General features: G+C 48.3%; 1 protein-coding gene across 1 annotated transcript in view; it reads right to left on the bottom strand.

The window, feature by feature from the left end:
- Positions 1 to 24,022, bottom strand: part of Galnt18 (polypeptide N-acetylgalactosaminyltransferase 18) — a 317,779-nt gene that overhangs the window by 9,037 nt on the left and 284,720 nt on the right. The window contains 1 exon segment of the mRNA XM_028875840.2: positions 6,061 to 6,225. Coding sequence (XP_028731673.1) covers positions 6,061 to 6,225 — 165 coding nt within the window.

Below are 24,022 nucleotides of genomic sequence, written 5' to 3'. Positions count from 1 at the left end.
ACGTGTTTTGCATGCTTCTAACAATAGTAAATACGGCCAGTGAAGGTAGGGTTTTGCTTGTCTTTGGACATACATCTAACTCAAGATCTGGCGATCAGGAGGCCTCTAAGAGTCATACATTTATTTTAAAAGGCCCCTTTATTTGATCAATAGCATACTGTATGTCTGTGCTGGTTGAATTTTGTCAGCTTGATACAAACCAAGGCATTATATGGGGAGAGGTAATCTCAATTAAGAAATTGCCCCCATCAGGTTGGCCTGTAGGCAAGTCTATCGGGCATTTTCCTGATTAATGATTGATATGGGGGGCGGGCAGTCCACTGTATAAGAAAGCAGACTGAACAAGCCGTGAGGAGCAAGCCAGGAATAACCAGCATTCTCCATGGTCTCTGCTTCAGCTCCTGCCTCTAGGTTCCCGCTTGAATTCCTGCCCTGACTTCCCTCAGTCATGGACTGTGATAGGGATGTGTAAGTCAAATAAACTCTTTCCTCCCCAAGTTGCTTTTGGTCATGGTGTTTATCACAGCAGTAGAGAAGCAAACCAAGACAGTGTCTACTCTGTCCCAAGGTTTCTGTCCTCTGGTAGAGCTGCCTAAAGCGTGGGACACAGTCCTGTTATCCACACTACTGGACACATGAACAGTGTCGCAAGGTGGAATGATGGGGAAGGGGTCCCACAAAGTGTCATGAAGACCCTCATTTAAGTGTGACCTAGTCTTCATTTGTGGTGTTTTGTCTTTGGGCTGGCCCAGTAGTATTGTAGATGGCACAACACCCCCCCCACCCACCCACCCTGGACACACACAAACACCCGGAGCTCTGCAGTCTAACTTCAGCAGCTTAGACTTGTAGAGTTTCAGGGCTGGGAAGGTGTGAAAGCCACAGTTCAACTTCTGTGGATCCCCACGCCTGGTCCCTTGGTGATCCACCAACCTCGTGGAGAACTCTGACCCTGGATTTTGATTTTTTCCCTCTCTGATCTTCTGCAGGGCTCGACGGGACAAGTAGCACCTCCCCACACTAGCCCGTCCTTGAGATTCCAGAATGAGGAGCTCAAGGCCTCCTGCCATCTTTCTGTTCTTCGGCACACCCATCCCTTCTACTGCCATTCAGGTGCACAGGAGGGCCGTGGGGAAGCTGGACCGAGAAGACATGTCCCAGCAGCCTTCGCAGGTCCGCTAGGAAGATCTTGTAGAGGTGACTCTAGCACTGGATTAACTATTGAAACCACAGAGATGGCCAGGGATTCTTTGCTCTATTGATGTCCTCCCAGTGACAGAGCATCTGCTTCTTCTGTTTCCTGGTCCAGAGATCACTGACCAAAATGCCTCTCCCATTAATTCTATACCAGAATTTTAGAATGTTCTCTAAATCCTAGACTGAAGGCAACTCCTAGGAGATTGAAGGTTGTACACTTAATTAATAGGAATTTACAATACCAGGAGATAGTTTGGGGATTTCTTTAATGGGGGAAGACAGAAGTTAGAAGACTCACAGAAAGCAACTATTACCTACTGACCTACCATTTCCCTTTTGAGAGAAATTTGTTTGAAGGAGTGACTCTTGTTACCTTACCAACTGTAAATCTGGAGCTATAGGTTATCATGGGTTACTAATCCCATCCCAGCCCTACCCAGTCATTATCACTAATCCATCACTGTGACCAACAGAGCATTGACATGCCTCTCAATGTCAATGCTGTCTCTGTGACTACCAAATCCTCTCACCTACCCTGGGGTAATAGGACAGCCCCTTCCTACCTCTCTTCCCAGCCTCCAGCCACCCCTCTTCTACTCCACCCAGCTGCCGTGGGCATCCCACCCAGCTGCCGTGGGCATCCCACCCAGCTGCCGTGGGTATCTCCAGATCTCACCAGGGATGCTGCTATGGTTTAGACAAGGTTTGTCTTCCTTGTGTTGATGTCTGTGTCCTTGGCATGGTGGTGTTGTGGTGGTAGGGCCTATTGGGAGGTCCTTAGGTCACTGAGGGCCTTGCCCTCTGTGGAACCTTTGTGTTAGTTATTGTGAAAGCATGCTGTTCCCAAAGAGAGCCTGAGCTGTGTTTTATTGTGAGCTCCCATCTCTAGCCATGGCGACACCACCCTTCAGGAGGCCGTCAGTAGAGCTGACTAGAATTGTGTATTCAACAATCTCTTCTTATCATAGTAATGGAAATTGACCAACACAGCTCACGAGCTTCCTTAGAGCCTCCCTTTGATTTGAGGTGAAGTCTAAAGTTGGGAGTGGCTTTACCAACCTTCCCCTCCCACCTGTCCCATCACACTCCACCCACACCACACAGTAGACAGGATGCTAGAAAGGATGCTCGATTTTTCTATGCCTTGGCCCAGGCAGAACTTCTGTTTGGGTGCTCCTTTCCCTCCCTCTCTCTAGGAACTCTCTGTTCCAGCTTTCAAGAGTCAGGTCAAACACACTGCACACATCCTTGAGTTCTGCACATGGAGCCAGTCACCCTGGGCTCCCAGAGCACTGCACAGCCCTCTGTTTTTGCACTCATCAGCCTGTTTTGTTGTATGTTTACATGTCCCTGAGCTCCTCGAGGGCAGAGGCCGTGTCTGATTCACGTCCACATCCCCCCTGCCAAACCCCTGTGCTCAATAAATGTTTGATGAATGACTGAAAGAAAGAATGTTCATCATCAGAAAATTGCTCATCAGAGTCCTGTACATCAGTGTTGCCAGGAGATGTTTTCATCCAATGTGGTTTCAGAATATCAGTGTCTAACAGTGTCTCAGTGCAGCCAGAAGCATTCCAAATTCAGAAGGGCTTGCAGAGGTTAGAGGGGGCGCAAGCTATTTGTTAAACAGAAAACCAAGGTATGAGATGGAACAGAGATGTGCAAATGCCTTTTTTGTGTAGAACCTAAGAGAATCCCACTGAATTACTTTTAAATTAATTCGGCGTGTCTGTGAAGTTTAAACATGGTCCTCAGGAGAGTAAATAATGCAGACTTTGAAACCAGAAAGGAGCTTCCAGATGCACCCAGAGAAATATTCCATCTCAGCTTCTGCAGCAGAACATTCTAGTTGGTCAGGTCACTGCATAATTTGCAAAGATTAAAATGTGTTACAAGAAAATTAGCCCAAGTACAAGACTATGTGTGTGTGTGCCTGTGCAGTAGTCACAAGACAGGGTCGCTCACTGAGCCTGCTGCCAGCTCTGGGATTACAAGTCTGCGCTGCCATATTCCTTGGTTTGTTTGTTTGTTTGTTTGTTTTTTATGTGGATACTGAGTATTGAACTTGTGTCTTTGTGCTTGTGAGGCAAGCATTTTACTGACTGAGCTCTCTCCAAAGCTCAAGTCCAAGACTTTAATCATTTAAGAGGCTCCGGGCTGCCTTTGGCCTTGTGAGCAGTGATCCCCTCATCAATGAGCAGTGGATGGATGGATTCCAGGTCTCCTAATGAATATCGATCATTTTACATCAAGCAAAAATTGCACATCTAGTCATTATTGAATAGTAAATGGGAAGTGGCTGTTCTGGGTTTGCAAACTAGGAATTGAAAGATATTACTTCCAAACAGTTCCCTTTGGTAGAGAGATCAAAGCTGTGGTTGCCAGAGCACCTGGGGAGTTTTAATTAGACATATGCTAAAGTGGCTGAATACTGCCTGGCCCCCAGCATGCGTCACAGCAGCACTGTCTGCTTGGCTGGTCAATGCGTCCATTCAGGTAGGAGACCTATGGGGATGCCTGTTTGAGACTATGTTCTGCAATGGAGGAAGGAAGGACCTCACTGTGAGATGTTTTTTTCCTGAGACCAAGGCTCAAAGACAGACTGACAGACAGAGCTGCCTGCCTACTATTTCTAGAGTTTCTGCAGGATCAAAGCCTGAAAAGGGAGCTGGGAGATTCAGTGAAACAGGAATAGTTACATTTGGGTGATGCAAGACCTCAGGGCCCAGGACACCCTTCTGGCCTGTGACTCCCTGTACGTTATGGCAAGACAGTCCAGAAGCAGCTGTCTTCATGCCTTCAGGGAGGTGAGGCACATGCTTGCCCATCTCAGGAGTCAGCCACACTCATGAACTAGTTCAACGTCCAAAGTCTGAGACCCTTGAGTCGGTCGCAGCTGCTGCCTGGTAGTGACCTTGAGGCAGGCCAGGATCCTGAGGGCTCGCAAGGTCATGGCAGAGAGGGAGCTGAGACTATCTAACTTTCAAACTTCATGTCACCCTCCTGCTAACTCTTCATTCTGTCTCTTTTCCTTTCTTGAAACTTCTAACCCAGCTCCCTAATCTCCACCAGAGGGGCTTTGAAAGCCTAGCCTAACTGTACCCTGGGGCTATATATCCCCTGGTAGCCTCCAGGATGATGCCCAGTGTCCCTTCTAGTCTCTGCTCTGGCAACTCCCAACTATGGCCTCCAGGATCAGACCACACTCCTCTGAGTGCTGTGACTCAGTGTAGGTTTGATGGCCCACCTTCTGACTCATGCTGTTCCCTCTATCAAAGGGAACAGTTGCAATGCCCTGTCTTCTGAAAAGCCACCAGCCCTGTCCCACCCCAGTTCCCCTAACTTTCTGAATCACTCTGAGCTGAACCTAGGGCCCCAGGAGGCCTGGCTGAATGCAGTAGTGAGTGGCATCCATAGACGGTGGGTATACCTGTCAAAGGCCCTGATGTCTCAGGCATAAATCTGTTTTCATCCTAGCAAAGTCAGCCCCACCCACTTCCCCAGGCCCAGGGTCTATCCCCCTCACCCCTTGGCCCTCAGCCTATGAGCCTGCTTTGTTCCTGGCCTGAGAAAAGAAACCACAGTCATATTTTCTGCACACACCCAGACCTCAAATGCCTTCCATAGCCACACCACTGAGCGTCTTCTGCCTGTGAACCTGAAGGAGGGAAGCTCCATTCTGTGTCCCTCTGAGACAGACATCTAGCTGGGGGACAAGGGACAAGTGTCTTGCCAGGTACAGCAACAGGGTATGACTGGGGAACCCAGGGCTTCAGCAGGAGATGAAGTCGGAAGAAACAAACCCCAATCGCACACCCCAGGCCCAACCCTGGTCTCCAAGGGGGCCACTTCCAATGTAACACCATGATAACAAGTATAAAGGAATTTAGGGTGTTTTATGAGTAGTAATCGACATGGTGTGTTGTTCCTACTGGAAATGACGCACAATGGTCGGTAAGGCACCACGGTGGGAGTTAACAAAGTCCCTTATTTCTTTTCATTGAACCCGACATACTTTACAGCCCAGCTCGGCCACCCAGAGCTGCCGAAGCACCCTCTATTTGCCTGTGATGAACTCCCTTGGTTCCCTATAAACTTTCCTTTCCATCTGCTTTCCTGGCTCAGACTCTCATTTCCATCTTTAACTAGCCCCTAAATTTATGACCTTGACTTGAACTTGCTGTTTAGTATTGACCTCCACCACTCGCTTAAGACAATGATGGCTCTCTCGAAGACCCCTGGTTCTTGTACCCAGACCACAGGGCAAAGATGTCTTGTGCCCGCAGAGTGTGATACATCCCTCACCTCCACCTGCATCCTCCACCCCCATGCAAGGGACAGTGATTAGATCAAAGTTCCTTGTCTTGCCCTGCCAGAATCCTCCTTCCTTGTGGCAGAAGCAACTGGCTGGCAGGTTTGAATGATGGGCTTCTGCTACTTAGTCTCCTGAGTGTGACAGTCCCTCCTGGCCTCCCCTGATTCTGTTCAGGTCCCCAGGCACTCTGGAGTTCTAGGGCCATGTGGGGCTCCCCCACCTCCTGTAAAAATCAACTACCTTACCACCTAGAAGGCCAGTGTCCCTCCCCATCCACAGGCTGAAACTGACCCTAACAGTAGAGTCCCCGTGGTGGGAAGCTCTTGGGGCAGAGGCAAAGAGTGCATTTAAAACTGGGTGTTCGAATCCTGGGATTCTATTTCACGAGAGACGCAGCAGCCAAGGAACGGTAAAAAGTTAAATACAGGCCTCCAGATCGATGGAGACCGAGGAAGGAAAGCTCCACGGTCACTCGTGTGGGGATTGCTCGTCACAAAGGGTCCGGACAGTGCCCCAAGGAGGAGCCTCGTCCCTCCAGGGACTGCTACCTGAGAGAACTGCCAGTGCAGCTTCATCCTCTTGGCCTTGGCGTAGCTGCACTCGATGAGCCGGGGCCGGCTGTTGACGTCCACCAGACAGCGGTTGTCGTCGTCATCTACAGTGGGGCTCAGGACCCCCACGTGGATCTGCTGGCTGCTTGTGTAGTACACGTTCTAGGGGTAAGAGGAGAGGGAAAAGGTCAAAGGACAGTGGCCAGAGAGATGGAGGTTAAGTGGCCATTGTCACCGGACAACTGGCAAACAGTTCTTGGTAAGGGAAGACCCAGATTTTTACATCCAGTAACTTTCAGATGTACAGCTAGGACCGTGGACAGCCAGAAACCCTTCCAATTTGTGAACCAGGAGAGAATCTGGTCCACGTGTAATAAGGAGACAAAACTTTCAAGAAATGAAACTTGCCCTCACTGCACAGCACACTCTGATATTTTCTATTCTATTCTTGCATTGAAAAACATTGGCCGTAACCTTTTCAATTGATTTTACCACCCACAGCTTTGAAAGTACCTCTTGGATCCATTATGTGCAGACTCGCTGACTTCCCTCATAAATATTTTGTACCAGATACCGCACTTGGCCATGAGACACAGAGCACAAAGGCCCAGGCCCTGCCTTAGGGGAGCATCTAGTGTTGGGGGCTGGGATGTGAAAGTCAGAATATCCACCTCCACTAAGACTGTATGCAGCAGGGCCTAGCCAGCATCGTCCTAAAGGAGGAAGCACTGCTGGCCTTGAGGGTATGTTGGGGAAACCTCAGGTCCGCCCTCCTATTCAATGAGGACTCTCAGCTGTAACTTCTACAGTGAAGGGAAGGGATGCAGTACATTCCAGCAAAGGAGATGGGTGAGGGAATGAAGCCGCAGAGCCAGGCCTTGGCAGCCAAGAGTTCTGTCTCAGAAAAGCCACACAAGACTTTGTTTTGTGCTGTTTCCAGCAAGGAGTGTGTCACGACGTGTGAAGTACCATCTACCAGGGAAGCTCATTGGAACCTAAGCACTCAAATTTCTACTAGGGCAGTCTTGGCCTGAGATTTAAAAAAAATGCCTCTTTTCCCTCACATTCTGGTCTCTCAATGCATCATTAGCAAAATGACTATTAGCAAGACCCAAATAGAGGCCAGAGAACATGAGAGCCCCTTAAAGCGTACCCTGGATGGGAGGAAGGGGGTGAAGACACAGGGACAAGTATCATGGCCAAATCAATCCTCTAATAGCATCTTACAGTTTATGAGGTTAGTAAATCCAGGGGTGAAGACATCAAAACCACCAGCCTTACTGATTGCTCTCGTTACAGAGGCAAAGGATTCTAATGACCAAAGTTCTAAGCAGAGGCAAAAGGTACCAGCTCAACATGAAGATGGAAGCAGAATGCAAGAGACAAGGATGCCTTGACAAGTTGGCCATGGTTGAGAGCTGAGTTTCTAGTACAAGACCAAGGAGGTCCAATTCTGTGGCCTGGGTTTCTAGGCTGCACCCAGGAAATCTGAGGACCTGCTGAGAATTCTAGTTCATTGGAGTTGAGGAAGAATTTGAGAGTTAGGATTTAGGAGCTTCAGCAGTTGTTCAGTTAAGCATCACATTTATCTATCCATCCAAATAAGAAATCAATCTCCGAGTTGAGTTCTGTGGATACAGAGCTGAGAAAGCTGTAGTTCTTGTGTGGTAGAAGCCTGGAGACTGGGTAGGATGGTCAATCATCTCTGTTAATGGGATGGGATTTAGAATTACCTATGGGGTGGGGTGGAGACACTTGTGGATGTGTCTGTGAGGGAGTTCCCAGCAAGACTTAGCTGAGGAGGAAGTCTTACCCTGGAGTCTTACCCAGGCTGGAGAAAAGGGAAACCAGAAGCTGAGTATCAACTTCCATCTCTCTGCTTCCTGACTGTGGGCACAGTGTGCCAGGTGCTTCATGTTTCTCTGGCCATGCCTTCCATGCCATGCCAGGCTGTGGCCTCAAACTGTGAGCCACGACTAACTTTCATTCTTTGAGTTAGTTGTTTCTCGCCAAGCTTTTGGTCACAGCAACAAAGGAGTCACAAATAAGCCAGCCACACACCAGAAAGCAACATCACCAAGTCCGCTGACAGGACACATCAACTACCCCACCCCCATGCAAAAGTGCATGGCCTCAGTCACATGTGCTTTCTCCAGAGAGTAAGACACCTGTTTACGCCCCTTAGGTTGAATGCCCAATGACCTCAGGACACGGAAGCTCCCAGTGGTCACCTTGGGAGCCAGGACTGAGGCTCAGAAGCATGAGCTGCAAGAGAAGGTTGGCTAGGGACCAGGTACTTCCCTCCCTTCCTGCCTCCTGTCATCAGAGTCTGCCTTTTGGCTCCAAGGCGGGGTCTACAGACATAAGTGGCCACCCAGGTAATAGCTGGAATCAGTTTTATCCACTTAGCTGCTCTGAAGTGCCTAGGGAGATGCTTTGAGAGCTGCGTGTGCACTTACTAGCTGTCGCTAGAGCTGTTTATTGCTCCAGAGTCTCAGAAGATCATAACAGGGACAGACAGTTGTTTGTTATTTAAAAAGCCAACAACAAAGTGTATCTTGATGAGTGGAACCAGGAAGCTTGCGGATCAGAGAGAGAGATTTGGCAAGGAAGACTCTCTCTAGTCCTCCCTTGGATACCTCAGAAGCCCAGCCAGGAGCACACCGAATCAATAAATGGTCTGAACACATAAAATAGGGGAATGGCTTTGTGCAAGAAGCCCCTTGCTTAATGCCCACAGGCCCAGTAAGGATGGCCATGCTTTCAGAGCCACAAAGAGCTTTAAGGGTTGAAGCAAGAAATGATGTAGCTCCAATAGGAGCTAACGGGTAGTTTTGCTTATTAGAGGTCATTTAGGATGCCTGGACATAATGTTTTTAGTTATGACTTGGAGAAGGAGAGGTTCCTGGCACCCAGGGGTGGAGTACACAGCACCCCTCAGTAAAGTTAAACTGCCTGGCCCCAAACATCAGGAGTGTCATTGTCATGAGGCCCTAGTTTAGACTGCTAATAATCAAGCTGAACTATCTGTAGTGGTCCTATGCTGGAGCAAAAGGGGCTCACACGCTCTATCTCATTTAATTCTAATGGTGCTGTGGGTCAGGGGCAGGGCTTAAGTACCCCATATCCAAAGTGCTTAGAAGCAAGTATTTCTGATTTCAGATCTTTAAAAAGATTTTTACAATATATGTGTATACATTCATAAAGAATTATTTTAGAGATGGGACCCAAGTCTAAACACAAAGTTTACGATTCATACATACTCTATGCACGTAGTCTAAACACAGTTTTATACATAGTCACCTCTCATAGGAAGTCGGGTTTGGGATTGTCTGTGTGAGTACTCAAAAAGCTTCAGATCATGGCACATTTCCGATTTTGAATTTCTACCCATATTGCCATCATCTCCCGTTTTGCAGATGGAGAACTGAGGCAAATTAAGTTATTTAAGGGGAATTAAATGATGTGTCCCAAGTCATACATCAGTGACTAGCAGCTAAGATTTAAAATTGCAGTCTGACTCCAGACCCAATGTGAGCCAGACCCAGGACAATTCACAACCCTCATCTAGCTCCCTGCATCCATTCAACCTCCAGTGGGCTGGAAGATACCAGAGAGTGCCAGGAGGCTGGCTTGCACATGGTCCCTTAGAGGCTCCATAGGGCCTAGCCTAAGTACTGGGGGATGGGAGGGTCCCTTTATTAAAGACCCATAGAACACAGGATGCTGAGATAGCAGCATCCTGCCGGTAACTGTCAGAGGCAGAGGTGGGCTGTTATCCTGTCTGGATGCTTTACAAACCCCCAGTGGCATAGAAACGATACCCTGACCACTCAGCTCCTCTCCAACTGCAATGATGGATTTCATCCCTTCTTCACTCAGCCCTGCAAAGCTCAGCAGGGCTGCACACCTGACTGGCATTTTATTCTGATGCTTGATTGAGGAAGAAAAATCACCTACAACTCCAAGAACAAACATCCGTGTCTTAGGTCTCATAATAGTGGATGTCCCCTTCTCCAGGCCAGGGCCAGGAGTAATGATAAACGGCTGAGCTGAAGACGGCCATGGAGCCCACAGAGTCCTGCCTGCACATTGCTGTCCTCAGGGCCACAGGATCAAGGTTAGGCAAAGAGCCCTCAGAGCAGGAGGACGGCCTTGCTTGAGTCCTTCACTTCTGACAAGGCCATGCCCTGCAGGATGCAGGTGGACCCCGATACCAGAGTTCCTATCCTGGTGGTATGCGAATAGGCCATAGCATCCACCCTTCACAGGTATCAAAGGTCACTGACGGACAGGACTCTCCAGGGTAGAGGAGGGGCATGGGAAGGGAGAGGGGGAAGACAGAAGACAGTCCTCCTTTTGTGTCCATATGTTAGGGCTTCTGCTAGGTGTCCATCTCCACACTCACGTTTACCTTCCATCTGTGAGGAAAGGGAAACTGAGGCTACATGCAGTTTTAAGACACAATTCGCCAAGGTCCTGAGTAGGCCTGTTCTCTTTCACTGCCTGGAGGATGTCCCCAGTTAGGCTGCGTTCTTAACAGTTCAGGGCTTGCGTTTCCCTGCTGAGGCAGAAGCCCCAGAGGTCCTCCTGTTCCTCAGCAGCCCAGAGCTGGAGCTAAGGCTCCACCTCCACTCAGCCCACCCCTCAGCGAGGCTGGTGCAAGCAGAATGTGGCTCCCCACGGCCACTCCAAATGCTTCCCTTCACAGCCACCAACAACACAGCCAGGACACTGCTACCAGCTACTCCCCCCCCCCCCCCCCCCCAGAGTCCTGGGCATCAGAAGGGTACCTGAGATCACTGGGAGGGGATCGGGAGGGGGGTGGGGGTTGCCCCTCCTCCAAACCTGTCTTGCAGATTTTTTTCTTTCTTGTAATTCAGTGTCATAAGATATTTGTTAAAACAACAATTTACAAAGAACTTTTTAAAAAAAGGATTGACAAGTGAGCCAGGTGTGGAGGTGACCTCCTGCAGTCTGAGCACTCAGGAGGCAGAGACAGGTGGACCTTTGTGAGTTCAGGGCCAGTTAGGGCTACATAGTGAAACCCTGCAGGAGGTATCTCTCAGCAGGACACTGGCTCAGCTAACTTTCCTTAGCTTTTACCTGACCAACCAGAGTTTGCAAACACCGGCTCAAAAGATTTCACCTCCATTTCCAGTCTCCACCACCCCTTTGCATCCTTTTGGACGTGGCCAATCTGCAGATCTTTCAGTCCTCTCATCCCCCTCACCACACTTCATGTTGTAGCCTCTATGGAAGTTTTAGAACCTTCCATACACATCAGGGTCTGTGGCGAAGCATCTTAGTTTGTTGCTGCTGAGATAAGACACTCTGCTTAAACAGCAAGCGGGGGAGGAAAGGGTTAATTTAATCTAGCCCTCCAGAGGGACAGAGTCCCTGTAATGGCAGGGAAGGCATGGAGCTGGAAGCTGGCTGGTCACATTTTCATCCTCACACGGGAAGCAAGAGAGGGAACTAGAAGTTAGAGTAAAGTTATAAACCTTTAAAACTCTCCCCTAGTGATGTACACCCCGCAGCAAGGCTCCACCTCTTAAAAGTCCCCACAGACAGTGCCACCAGCTGGGATCAAATGTTTCAATGATGAGCTTATGAGGAACATTTCTCATTCGGACCACTACAAGATATTTTTCTGGGTACAGCTCAAGTACTGGATCTCTTCCTATAACTGGGTAAAGACACGGGAACCCGGATCTCTTCCTATCACTGGGTACAGACACGGGAACTCAGATCTCTTCCTGTCACTGGGCACAGGCACGGGAGCCCGGATCTCTTCCTGTCACTGGGTACAGGCACAGGAACCCAGATCTCTTCCTATCACTGGGTAAAGACACAGGAACCCGGATCTCTTCCTATCACTGGGTAAAGACATGGGAACCCGGATCTCTTCCTGTCACTGGGCACAGGCACGGGAACCCGGATCTCTTCCTATCACTGGGTAAAGACACAGGAACCCGGATCTCTTCCTATCACTGGGTAAAGACATGGGAACCCGGATCTCTTCCTATCACTGGGTAAAGACATGGAACCCGGATCTCTTCCTGTCACTGGGTACAGGCACGGGAACCCGGATCTCTTCCTGTCACTGGGCGCAGGCATGGGAACCTGAATCTCTTTTTTATCACTGGGCACAGGCACAGGAACCTTCATTTCCCCTCCATTAGTGTTTCCTTGGCAGCACGGTTGCTCTATGGATCCATGCTCTTGAAGTATGAGGCATCTCAGGACAGGCAGCCCTGGCGTCTGTATTGGTATTCAGAGGGCAGTAGTGGTATTCGGTTGACACCTTCCCGAGGCTGGAGAGTGGGGGGAATGGGAAAGGGGGGAACCCCGTGAGACACTCCCCACAGTAGCTCGAGAATTACCACAGGGGAGCAAACAACTATGTTTGACAGGTCCTGGCATGGCAGGGACTAGCGTGCGACAGCCTCTTTAGGGTCGTTTCTTTGGACACCTGGAAGGGCTATTCTGAAGACGTGCTGAAGCCTGACCCAGGATTGAGGAGCCAGCTCTCTGTGGGGTGGGGCACATACCAGGGAGCCTCCCACATGATGAGAGAGTTAAAATGAGATAACCAAAGGGAGGAAGAAGATGTATGTGCAGTCTCTGAGGCTGGAGGGTCCTCAGGATCCCAGTGCCATCAAGCTTAGGGTCCCCTCCTTTGCTCCACATCTCAGTCATCTGGGAAGCTTAGTTAAAACCTATAAGCTACTGACTTGGGAGCGAGACTAGGCATGGGGGCTGCATGGATGGATTGTGAAATCAGGAAGCTGCTTTAGCAGGTCTGGGAGCCTTTAGGACTTGGAGGCTTGTTAGAGAAAGTGGGTCACTGGGGGCAGGCCTTGAAAAGTCCAGCCCCACTTCTTGTCTGCTTCCTGTTTCCTGTTCCACCAAGTTATCATGCTGTAAGGGGTGAAGAGTCCAGGCTACACACCCCTGCCATCACGGTGCACCCGCTACCATGTCTTCCGCTCCAGATGAATTGTCTTTCCTCGACCTGTGGGCCAAAACAAGCCCTCCTGTGCTTAAGTCTCTTCTTGTTTAGTACCTAGTAGCAACAAGAAAAGTAGCCAACACAGGCACTCATTCCAGAAGATTCTAATGTGCGGCCTAGATAAACTAGCTGTGTTTAAGGAGATCCTGGGAAGTGTGGACATAAAATGTGGAGATGGTATGTTGAAGATTAAAATATTGAAATTCCTAAATGTGGCCACAGTGTCTTCAGAGCAAGAGCAAGGTTCTGACAGAGACCAGGGTCTCTGTGAGGGCACGTGACAACCATGTCTGTGGCTCCCTGAGTCTGACTGTAAGCATGTCAGGCAAGCCACAGACCAGGAGCTAGAAATGGCAGGGGTCGGGGAGGAGGCAGGATGTGGAAGCTTGCTTTACTCAGTCTCAATTTATAGAGTGGTGCTGTGACATCCAGAAAATGTATTAGAAATGGGCTTTTTGTCCTATTTACCCAAGGATGAGCCACAGGCCTCTGCAGACAGGGTGGGCTGATTTAAAGGTTTGGTTATTGGTCATTAATCCCTTGACACAGAGGTTCATTACAGTCCTCAGGGCCACAGTGCACTGCCAATAAATCAGGAATGGGGGTGAGTCACTTCTAAAACACCCTTACATCCACTAACCTCGGCACCACATCCAGGCGGGGATAGAGGCATGTACAGCTCCCAGCACTGCCTCTCTAAGTGGCAGCCATGTGTAAAGCCAGGCTCATACCCCAGAGCCTCCCCTAGGGACTCATTTCTCCTATAAATAGATGACTTTAACCCCATGAGTCCCTGAGTCTTATGGAGAGAGGCTTGTAATTGTGGATGACTTCAATCAACCCAGTAACCCTCTTCTAAAATGTCAGGCCCCCAAAGCAGAAAGGAGCTAGACATATTCCTCCCTTGAATTGCTAGTCACATGTAGCAAGATGTCTAGAATATTCTTCTGGCCAGGCTTGTAGCATGGGACTGGTCAGAATGTTGTGATGGTCCAGATCTGGGGTGATGAACTCTACCCAAGGAGGCCAGTGAGTGATGAGGTTTGAGTACAGCCAAGAGTAGGGTAATTTGCCCAGATAAAAGCCATAGAAATGTGTAACACAATTCTTGGGGTGGTGGGGAGGTGAGGAGTTATGAAGACTGCAGACAGCATGCTGGTAATCAAGAGAGCTGTGGCCTCACACTGTGCCTTCTGTTAACACATCTGAGGACTTTCTAGAATCTTTCAGTGAAGACATCCATGGGCCCTAAAAAGCAACGCTGGGTTACAGGTGACTTGGGAAGCACTTGCAGGTCTGTCTAGACTCTAGACAACTGAACTTGCATGTGTGCAAACCAGCATGGGGGAAAGTGAAGCTGGTGCCTTTGAACTTGGGACTGAACAGAGAGCCTCCCACTGTGAACCCAGGAGAGTGGCCAAGTGGCCTGCAGCACTGTCACTGGGCTGGGATCCTTAGCTTAGACTTACTACTGTCAGAGTACTCAAAATGTCCTCTCCTTCTCGTACCTTTGAGTTCTCCTCCAATGTTGTGTCTCACATCAAATATGTCAGGTGTGGCTTCTTGTCTAATTTTGATCACTATGATATATGCATGTTCAATAAGTTTTCAGGGCTATAATGTGACCCATCATCCTCCTCTATCTCTCTCTCTATGTTATAGAGTAATACACACACACACACACACACACACACACACACACACACACACACAAGCGCGCATGGGGTGGGAGGGGGAGAGGGAGGGAGGAAGAGGGGGAGAGAGAGAGAGAGAGAGAGAGAGAGAGAGAGAGAGAGAGAGAGAGAGAGAGAGAGAGAGAGAGAGAGATTTATCAGGTTCAGTTTTGGAGGCTCGAGGCCAAGATCTGGCAGACACACTGCTCTGGACTGTAATTGCGAGATAACAACAATCAGGACACAGAAAGGGTTAGAGTGGGACTCACAGCCTCTCTCTCATGCCTCAGGGACCCTCACTAGGTCCCCTCTTCTACACATCCACAGCTTCTTGCACTGTCACCTTCCTGGAGATTGGCATGTTATCTCTTCCCCCTTTGCCCTGAGACCTGCAGCATCCCAGATGCATGAGGCTGACCCATGCTGACCATGGAGCATGAACAAGCAGCAAGCTCTGACAGCCATAAACTGCCAAGTTCACCAGCCTACAGAAACTGGCCCTGGATGAGGGTTGAGATCAAACCCTAAAATATGGGACACTGACTCTGGAACCAAAAGGGCCACAGTGAGGAAGCCATCACTGGAGACCATAAAGATGGTGATGGCTTCTAGACAGCTTTTGGAAGATTGATGACATGCAGATGAAGAATAAGCTTTGTTTTTTTCCACTGCTTTTGGCAAGAGGCTGCAGAAGAGAAAGAAGGTCAGAGAAGAAATGGACATGTAGCATGGCCGAGACACGATTGTTACTGTAAGCCGTGGAGATTCTGAGGTCATGTGTTACTGGGGCATGATGAGCCTGGCTGATGGGCAGCCATTTTGTTAAACCCCCTCCCCACAACACTGTGCAAAAATAGAAATGCCAAATTCAAAGCATGACCTTAGAAAAAGAACAGGGAACTCTGAAAGTGTATGCCAAGGGGACTTGAGCTATTGCGGAGAGGGGGGTTGATGTGGGAAAGACTCCAGATCCACAGTGACTAGACTCAAGGTCCTGTTTCCACCTGCCTGTGGCACAGATAATGTATTCAACTGTAATACATTTTCTCTGTTTACTTATCTGTGGAAACAGGGCCAACTGTTGGGAAGTTGGCATAGGAGTGGCTAGTGCTCTGTGCTAGGTGACAATGTCATCATTGTACCACAGGTCCCTATTAGATCCCAAGTTCCCTGAGACCACTGACCATGTCTGTCTTCTTGCAACACCATTATCTGATGATCACTGAACCTACCACTTGACACATAACACACATTCAAACACATGAGTTTATTGGACTAGTGTATTAATAAAGTATACTAGGGACCATTGAACTTCAACTTGGAAATTCATCTAGGCTTGTTCCCTTGTGTCTGCTTCATGCTCCTTACTTCCTGACCCCAATCATCACTCTTCATAGAGCCCAGTGGATAAATGGCTCTCCCCAGGACATGGAGTGAGCTAGACAGAATGCTTATCTGCTCGCCACCCCAGAAACAAGGAAGCATTGTCTCTTGCTGGTACAATTTAGCTATCTTGTACTACTTTAAGAGCTTAGGATGTTCCTAGTAAGAGAGGAACATACACAAATTAGGCTATCACGGACATGACCTTCAACTTCAAATAGGTCTCTCCAAGCTAACCAGCATCTCCTCTTTGGGAGCATTTGATCTCTCTGTTCTCCCACAGATGCCCCACTCACCAGCAAGGCAGTCATGAACTTATCTCGAGCATTTCTCCAAGTTTCCCAGAGCCTCAGCAGTGGTTCTTCCCCATTGTCCAGGACCAGCCCCATCCCATCCTTGGATGGCATCCTCTCCTGCCCTCATGCAGGCCCCACCCATCCCTAGGTATGCTGCTTAGTTTATTATGCCCTCTCTATCTTGATGCTGATCTCATTCGCTGGTTCTTCCTCTTAGCCTCAAAACATGCCTGCTTATTGCTTTCCCTGGAAAATAAACCCAAGCACAAACCTTTCTCAACCCCATAGTCCTCCTTGATGGCCAGCCCCTCTCTCTATTCCTCTGGAGCAAACTCTGGGCAGAAGAGGCCACACTCAAAGCTCATCTTCTCATTCACTTCCTCAGTCAGAGGCGTCATCGCCACGTCCTCTCAGAGGCTCTACAACTACACATGTGTCAGACAGGTTGGGACTCTTGGTGCGAGTGGTCCTCAGGTTCCAAGTATAGGTTCCAGGGTGAACCTTGCCATCATAGAAAATCCCCCAAATGGCAAGAAGGCCAACACTGGCCTGTTCCATCTTATGAACACCCCCCCATTAAAAAACTTACTAATCTCCTATTTAGTTATTCTTTTGTTTAACCCACATTTGTTAATCATCTATAATGTCCCAACCAAATAAAATGGAGTAATGGAGTAATTCTGAGCAGCCTAGACCATTCCAAGGACTGCAGAGACAGTACAGAAATGCTGATATTTTCTGTAGCCAGTTCTGTAAGAACTAAGACCAGCGAATCCTTTTTCCTGCAGTGAAAATGTTATGAAATTTTCCTTTTTGGTGTCCTTCACCCAGGACAACCTCTACGCCCACACATGTAACTGCAGCGACTAGTGTATTTTTTAAGCAAAGGAAAATATAAAGCTGTCCTGGTGATTGATTTAGAAGACCCAGCTCTACTTAAATTCCCAGCATATTAACACAGCACCACCCTCGAGGGCTCCACTAAAGAGCTGTCCTCCCAGGGCTCTCTCGCAGCACTGAGCAGGCTTGCGGCATCTGGGACAAAGGTGATGGGACAATGCAGTTAGCTGGAAAAATCAAATTGGAGAATTCATTTATGCCCATCATGTATTCTCAACGCAGTTCCTTCGGAACTTTCTTAAAATGGATTAAACGTTGTCCTTAAGCTTCTGTGGTACAAATACTGTGCAGGTGTCCGTACTCAGTTGGCACCAGCCCTTCCTAAAGCCCAGAGCCTATCGACTTTGGCTCCTCCTTTCTTTGATTCTTGGCTGAGGGGAGCCCTAGAAAATATATGAAGACACTTTGGGGGCATCTGGATTGCACTGGTGATCAGGGTCCTGGCACGGTGATCTTGCACAATCATAGAAACAGGTTGCATAATGACAAACTACTCCACCGAAAGTAATAACCCACTTGTTGAGGGGCTACCCTAAATGTAGAGGGCATTAGTGTGCTCATGTGAACTACGGGGGTTTCTTCCCACTTCCTGCTCCAAATAGGTGACAGAGGAGGTGCCTTTGAGAGGACACTGTGCTTTTGGCACACTGGAGGAAGAATGAATGCTGTCCACCTTACATTGTCCATTCTATTCTCCTGACTCCTGTGGGAGCAGTCCCATAATGTCACTGCAAATGGGGAGTGAATTACAGCAGCCGCAGGAGAGGGGACTCACTGGTGAATTAAGCCTTGTTGACAGTAGAACCTTGTGCATCTGAGATGGCTCTTCTATCTCTTGCCCAAGTGTTGGGTCGTGTGGAAAAGCAGGTCAGCTACACATGCCAGCCAAATGTGGTGGCAGAAAGGCAGTGATGGAAGGATGTGCCTCTCATCCCTACCCAACCTGTGCCCACAGCAACTGGGCCACCAAGAAGGAAGAGAGGCTTCCAGCCCAGTGTGGGGCACGTCTCTTAGGCTTCTATTTCCATGTCTTCATGTAAAGATGTCATGTCTGGAAGAAGATATACAGAATAACACTAATTCCAACATTAATCTCACAAGGATAACCATATATTGATTGAGGGCTTAGTATTAATACTAACAAACCCAGCAACCACCATGTACCAAATGGAACTATTTGTGCATCCAGAGTGATGCCTTTGAACTTCCCACTTAATCTTGGAAAAGACTCCAGGAAGCAGTAAGTGAAGAACTAGACTTTGGGTCAGGCTAGGAAATGACAGAGCCAGTGTGCCTGAGCAGGTCACCAGAGTTTGAGGAAAAGTGCTTAGGCCATTGTTGTTTGAATAGGAAATGTGCCTAGACTCATGTGTTTGAATGCTTGGCCCATAGGGAGTGCCACTATTAGGAGGTGTGGCCTTGTTGGAGTAGGTGTGGCTTTGTTGGAGGAAGTGTGTCACTGGGGGTGGGCTTTGAAGCCTCAGATGCTCAAGTCATGCCCAGTGTGACAGCTCTTCATGCTGCCTGTGGATCAAGATGTCAAGAACTCTCATGCCTGCATGCTACCATGCTTCTGCCATGATGATAATGAACTAAACCTCTGAACTGTAAGCCAGTCCCAATTAAATGTTTTTCTTTATAACAGTTGCTGTGGTCATGATGTCTCTTCACAGCAATAAAATGCTAAGTAAGACAGTCATTTACTGAAAATTCAACTTTGTTATCCAGAGTACATGCAGCATCTGCTGTGAGCCAGGGAATAGACTGAGTGCAGAGAGCTCACTGGACAACAAAGATCTTCAGCCAGGTGTGGCAGTACATGCCTGTATTTTCAGCAATTGGGATGTAGAGGTATGTAGAGGTCAAGGGTTCAAGGGTCTTCAGCTACATAGCAAGTTTGAGGCCAACCTAGGCTACAAGAAATCCATTCTCAAAACAACCAACTATGAAACATAGCAAGACCACTGTTCTCCAGGGGTTTATGATCTAGGGGTAGAGAAAGCCCAATAATAATAATAATAATAATAATAATAATAATAATAATAAATAACAATAACAATAAACATAAACGTGTTACCAAGAATGATTGTTTTTGCACTTGAACGTATGAGAGTATTAACAGAATCAGACAAAGCTCAGAGATCTGAGAAGCACCGGTGAGGGAGAGCAGTTTGAGGAGACAGGGAAAGCCTTCCTTAAGGAGATAGGTTTGGGATTGGGGCCTAAGGATGGGGAAGAGAGAAAGAAAGTGGGGGTCTGGATTGGACATCTCCACTGGGAAGGTGGCTGCCCCAGTTCCTCAAGGGGACAGTGGGACATTCAAGACAAGGGGCCCAGGCAGATGGCCTGTAGGAGTTGAGAGAAAGCTCTGAGTCCTGAACTCAGGCCCAGAGGGTACGGGGAAGGAGAGAGTTCAAATCCCCTCAGGCCTCGTCTTAGGCCTCCTCCACAAGTGTTTTCAGAACACTCCAAGTTAGACTCAGTTTCCCTTTGGATCCTAACAGGAGATCTAGGCTAGGCAGCTGTGACTGGTATGCCCCCAGGTGCCAGCCAGCATCCTTCCACTCTGTGTGGCTCCTTGTCCTATTTCCACCAAGGGGCTCTCTGAGAGCAGGGGCGCCATACTTCAGCCAAGCAGGAGGGCAGCGTGGAGTCCGCTCTGAGCCTGGCTCTACAGTGGACAATCCAGGTGGCAAGCCCGGCTCTGCTGCCTGGGTTACACAATCACCGTGAGCCCCAGTTTCTACCTGGTAAGAATGGGGTATTCAAAGTACTCACTTTCAAGGGCTGCTGGGAATGTTAGCTTACACAAGAAAAGTATTTTGAGAGGTACCCAGAAAGAACTCACAGTAAATGTGCGTGCACACTATTGTCAATTTTATAATTATCTTTCAACATTGAAAACACTCATGGAAAGAGGGTTCTCCCTTGAACAAGATGATGAACTTGGTGTGAGGCACATACAGGTTTGATATTTTATCTGGCATTCCGTTCCTAGGCCCATTTTACTGATCAGGAAGCCAAGGCCCAGAGAGGTCAGGTGACTTGCCTAAGCGCTCACAGCCAGATTAGGATCTAAATTCAGCCCCTCTGCCACTGGGTTCCCATCTTGTCCCTATGGCCAGAGTCGCCTGGGAAGCAAAGCTCTGCAAAGAAATGTGGGCAGAGGGCCAGGGACAGCGGCCCTCTGCTTAGGAGCTGGAACGCTGGGCACTTGTGTGCTGGTAATGACAGCCTGCTTCCAGCCTGTGGGAGTTTAATAAAAGTCATGCAAAACTCGCTCTTGATGACTCTAATTGCGGAGTTTGGACATGAAATGAAGAACATATGTGGAGTGAATAACAAATCAGACAGCTCCCTTTTTAGCACCAAAGCTGAGGGAACCGCTCGGAGTTCACCATCACTCTGTGTGGAAGGGGCAATTGACATCATGGCCTCACACCTGGGAACCTCCAACAGCCCACTGTTCCTGTGATGCCCTGCTCCCCAACACTGACTACCCCACCTGGGGCCTCTACTTCCATGAGGCATCATTAGAGAGAAATGTAGATGATGTACATTTTTAAAGCAAGGGGCAGAGGCGGGAGGCATTTGGACACTCTTGTCACCCCCCTCCCCAGGAAGAACCAGATCCAGGTAGGCTGGCTCTCAGGGGCAACCACAGGCAATCTGGTGGTTGACTGTGACAGAAAGGGAAACCTATGTGTGTCACCAGTGCCTCTGGGAGCAGCCAGAACAAAGGAGGATTCTCTGATAAACGGCTCCAGAGCTAGTCCTCCTCTTCCTAGCCTCAGGTCCTGGATAGGTTGCCCCTGGGTGTGACTAAGCACCTGTCATGAAGTTCTAAGACTTAGAGCTTGCATCTGCCTCCTGGGAGGGGCATAGGCTTGGGGACCAACTGGTAAGGTGGCACTAAGATTTAATAAGCAGGTATGCAGAGTCAAGTAGATATGGATACATAGTGATTTTCTGTGTATATATGTAAATGTATGCACATCTATGTAAATATAAGTAAATACAAACAATATAACAAACTGTAGTTAGTATTTGCTATGAGTTATGCATTACTTTAAATTATAAAATGAAATCAGGAATTCTATCAATGACAGGTCACAGGTTGACTAAACAGCAGAGCTGTAATTCATGGTGAATGGCAGTGTGGAGCGGGGTGGAGTGGAGGAAGAGGTGGGGGTGGGGGGGACTACAATGTTAGTCTCCTTCCTTTGGTAGATATCATGCAAAGAGTGATACTGCAGGATGCATGAACCAAGCAACTCATGAAATCACCCTCCCTGAAGAACAGAGACAAGAGAGCAAGCTGCAGGACTCTAGGTCCCAGGCAAGGATGGTTAGGCTCCTGGTCTCCATGGACACTTTCCAGGGCTGCGGGGGTGAGTGAGGCAATTCCTGTCCCAGGACTTTCAGAAGGGGCTGTGCACATCAGAATCCTGTGCTCACAGATTAGAACATAATAGAGGTGTTGGAAACATCTACTCATTTGCCCCAACTGTCCCATAGTGTAGGCAGACTTGGGACTAGACTCTTGCTCTCTCTGATCCTGAGATCTACTCTTTTATGTATCGTCCATTTCCCAGGGTCCTCTGGAGCTAGGACCACCCCTCAAATAACCACCCCACACCGAGAAAGCAGTTTTGTGGGAAAGCGTCAAAGACCAGTTGTCAGAGGGTGTGGGCGAGTGGATCACACTTGGAACCAGCCCATGTGACAGTCCTGAGGCTTTACTTGCTCTGCATTCTGCATGAGTTGTGGCCCTTGGGACTGTGTGTAAGATCCAGACAATCCTCTCTGGGTGACCTCCTGAATGATGCATGGATCCATGTGACTAGCCATATCATTAGTTTCCCTCTTGCTCTGATGGAAGCAGCAAGGGGCAGGGTTGGTTTTGGCTTATGGTTTAAGGGGTAGAGTTTATCAAGGCAGGGAAGGCATGGTGGCAGGGTGTGAGGTGATTGGTCACACTGTACACACAGGCAGGAAGAAGAAGAGGGTGGATGGGAAGTGGGGCTAGGCTACAAAACCTGAAGGTCCATTCCCTCCAAAGCTCTAACCCTAAAGGTTCCACAACCTTCCAAAATAGCGCTACCAGCTGGGAACATGTGCTCAAACACGTGAGCCTATGGGGGACATTTCACATTCAAACCACTGTGCCAACCAAATCTAGTAGGCCATGGGAGACCTCCCCTGCACTGCCAGGTATCAGCTGGTGCCTGCTGACTGGGAGTCAGAGAGGGCACACTCTTATGACAGGAAAGAAACACAGGGAGGCTCTGTAAACTGCATAGCCGCTCTTTGCCTGGCATTCTATTTATTTATAGATAAAAGTTGTGGAGAAGTGGAGACATCTGCCAAAGGTCACTGACAAGTGCAAAACCATTTAAATTCTTGGCACACAAAGCAAAACGTTTGCAGTTGTCTCTGGAATGTTACATGAAAGGGCTGGAGATGCAAGCACAATCTATGAGGTGTCCTTAATGCTCCTGAATCACTGGGGACATTGACAAGTAGGGGAGGGGTGATAGTGTCATTATGACCAATTGGCATATGGAAACTTCTAGAAAGTAATCAGGAGACAATGAGATAATCAATGTTTTCCATTTTTCCATATCTGTCTGTCTGTCTGTCTGTCTACCTACTCTACCTATCTGTCCATCCATCCATAATCTATTCATCATTCAGAAGGCATTGTCAAATAGGGAAGAGGTGAGTGCGCCATTGTGACCTATTGGCAAATGGAAACTTCTAGAAAGTTGTCAGTAGACAATGAAATAAGCAGTCTTTTTCATTTTCTACCCACCTATCTGTCTGTCTACCAACCAACCAACCGAGCATCCAAGTGAGTACTCTTAAAAATGATGAAGAAGACTTGAGTGGATGCAGCTCACTGACAGAGCACTCATCTGGTCCACACAAGGCCTTGGGTTAATCCACAACACCACAACAATAAAAATTTAAACCAAAGAGGTAATGACAAAAAAAGCCATGCAACAAAGTTCATTTCCTCCTCCGTGCTTCACTTAACTTTTCTTAAACACAGTCCCTGATCTGATGTGAAATTCATCTTCAGGTTAGAACAGAATTCTCTCAGCTCAACTCAGTTCTTTACAGCCCAAGTCAAAGCTTGTCCTGAAGCACTGATGTGGGAACTTCAGGACTTCACAGACTTCCAGAGGAATTAAAATCCCTTCCTCCTTTCTTCTTCTACTGCTAAGAATGTACCCTCCCAGAGGAGATATATTTCATCTCAATGTGTTGTCTATGTTCTAGAAAACTCTGGCAGAACAGATAGAAGAAACTCTCAGACTCTGCTTTGTTCTTTCTGACCCCACATGCCCCCTGTGGGGTAATGAGGTGTTTGGGATGGTAGGCTGCAGGGTTTCGTCATGGCAGCTAATTATCTGTGTTCATCTTCCTCCTCCAGGCTGGGGACTCAGGTAAGTGGCCTTCCCCTCTCCCAGTTCTGGGCATAAAGCTCAGCACATGTGCAGTGAATGGGCAGAAGAATGAATGAGTGAGTGAATGAGTGATAAATTGGATGGAGTCTGTGGAAAGACCCCATTATTGTATTTTTCCCATTAGGAGAAATTTTCCAGGCTGTTACACTAATTAGGGCTAATATTCTCGGTTATTTTGAGGATTGCTTAAAATTTGCTGCTAATTTAAATAAAATGGTT

The sequence above is a fragment of the Peromyscus leucopus genome, chromosome 1 (genome assembly GCF_004664715.2).
Source record: "Peromyscus leucopus breed LL Stock chromosome 1, UCI_PerLeu_2.1, whole genome shotgun sequence".
In the NCBI taxonomy this organism is placed as follows: domain Eukaryota; kingdom Metazoa; phylum Chordata; class Mammalia; order Rodentia; family Cricetidae; genus Peromyscus; species Peromyscus leucopus.
The sequence above is the reverse complement of the archived record's forward strand: the minus strand, read 5'-3'. Positions and strand labels throughout refer to the sequence as shown.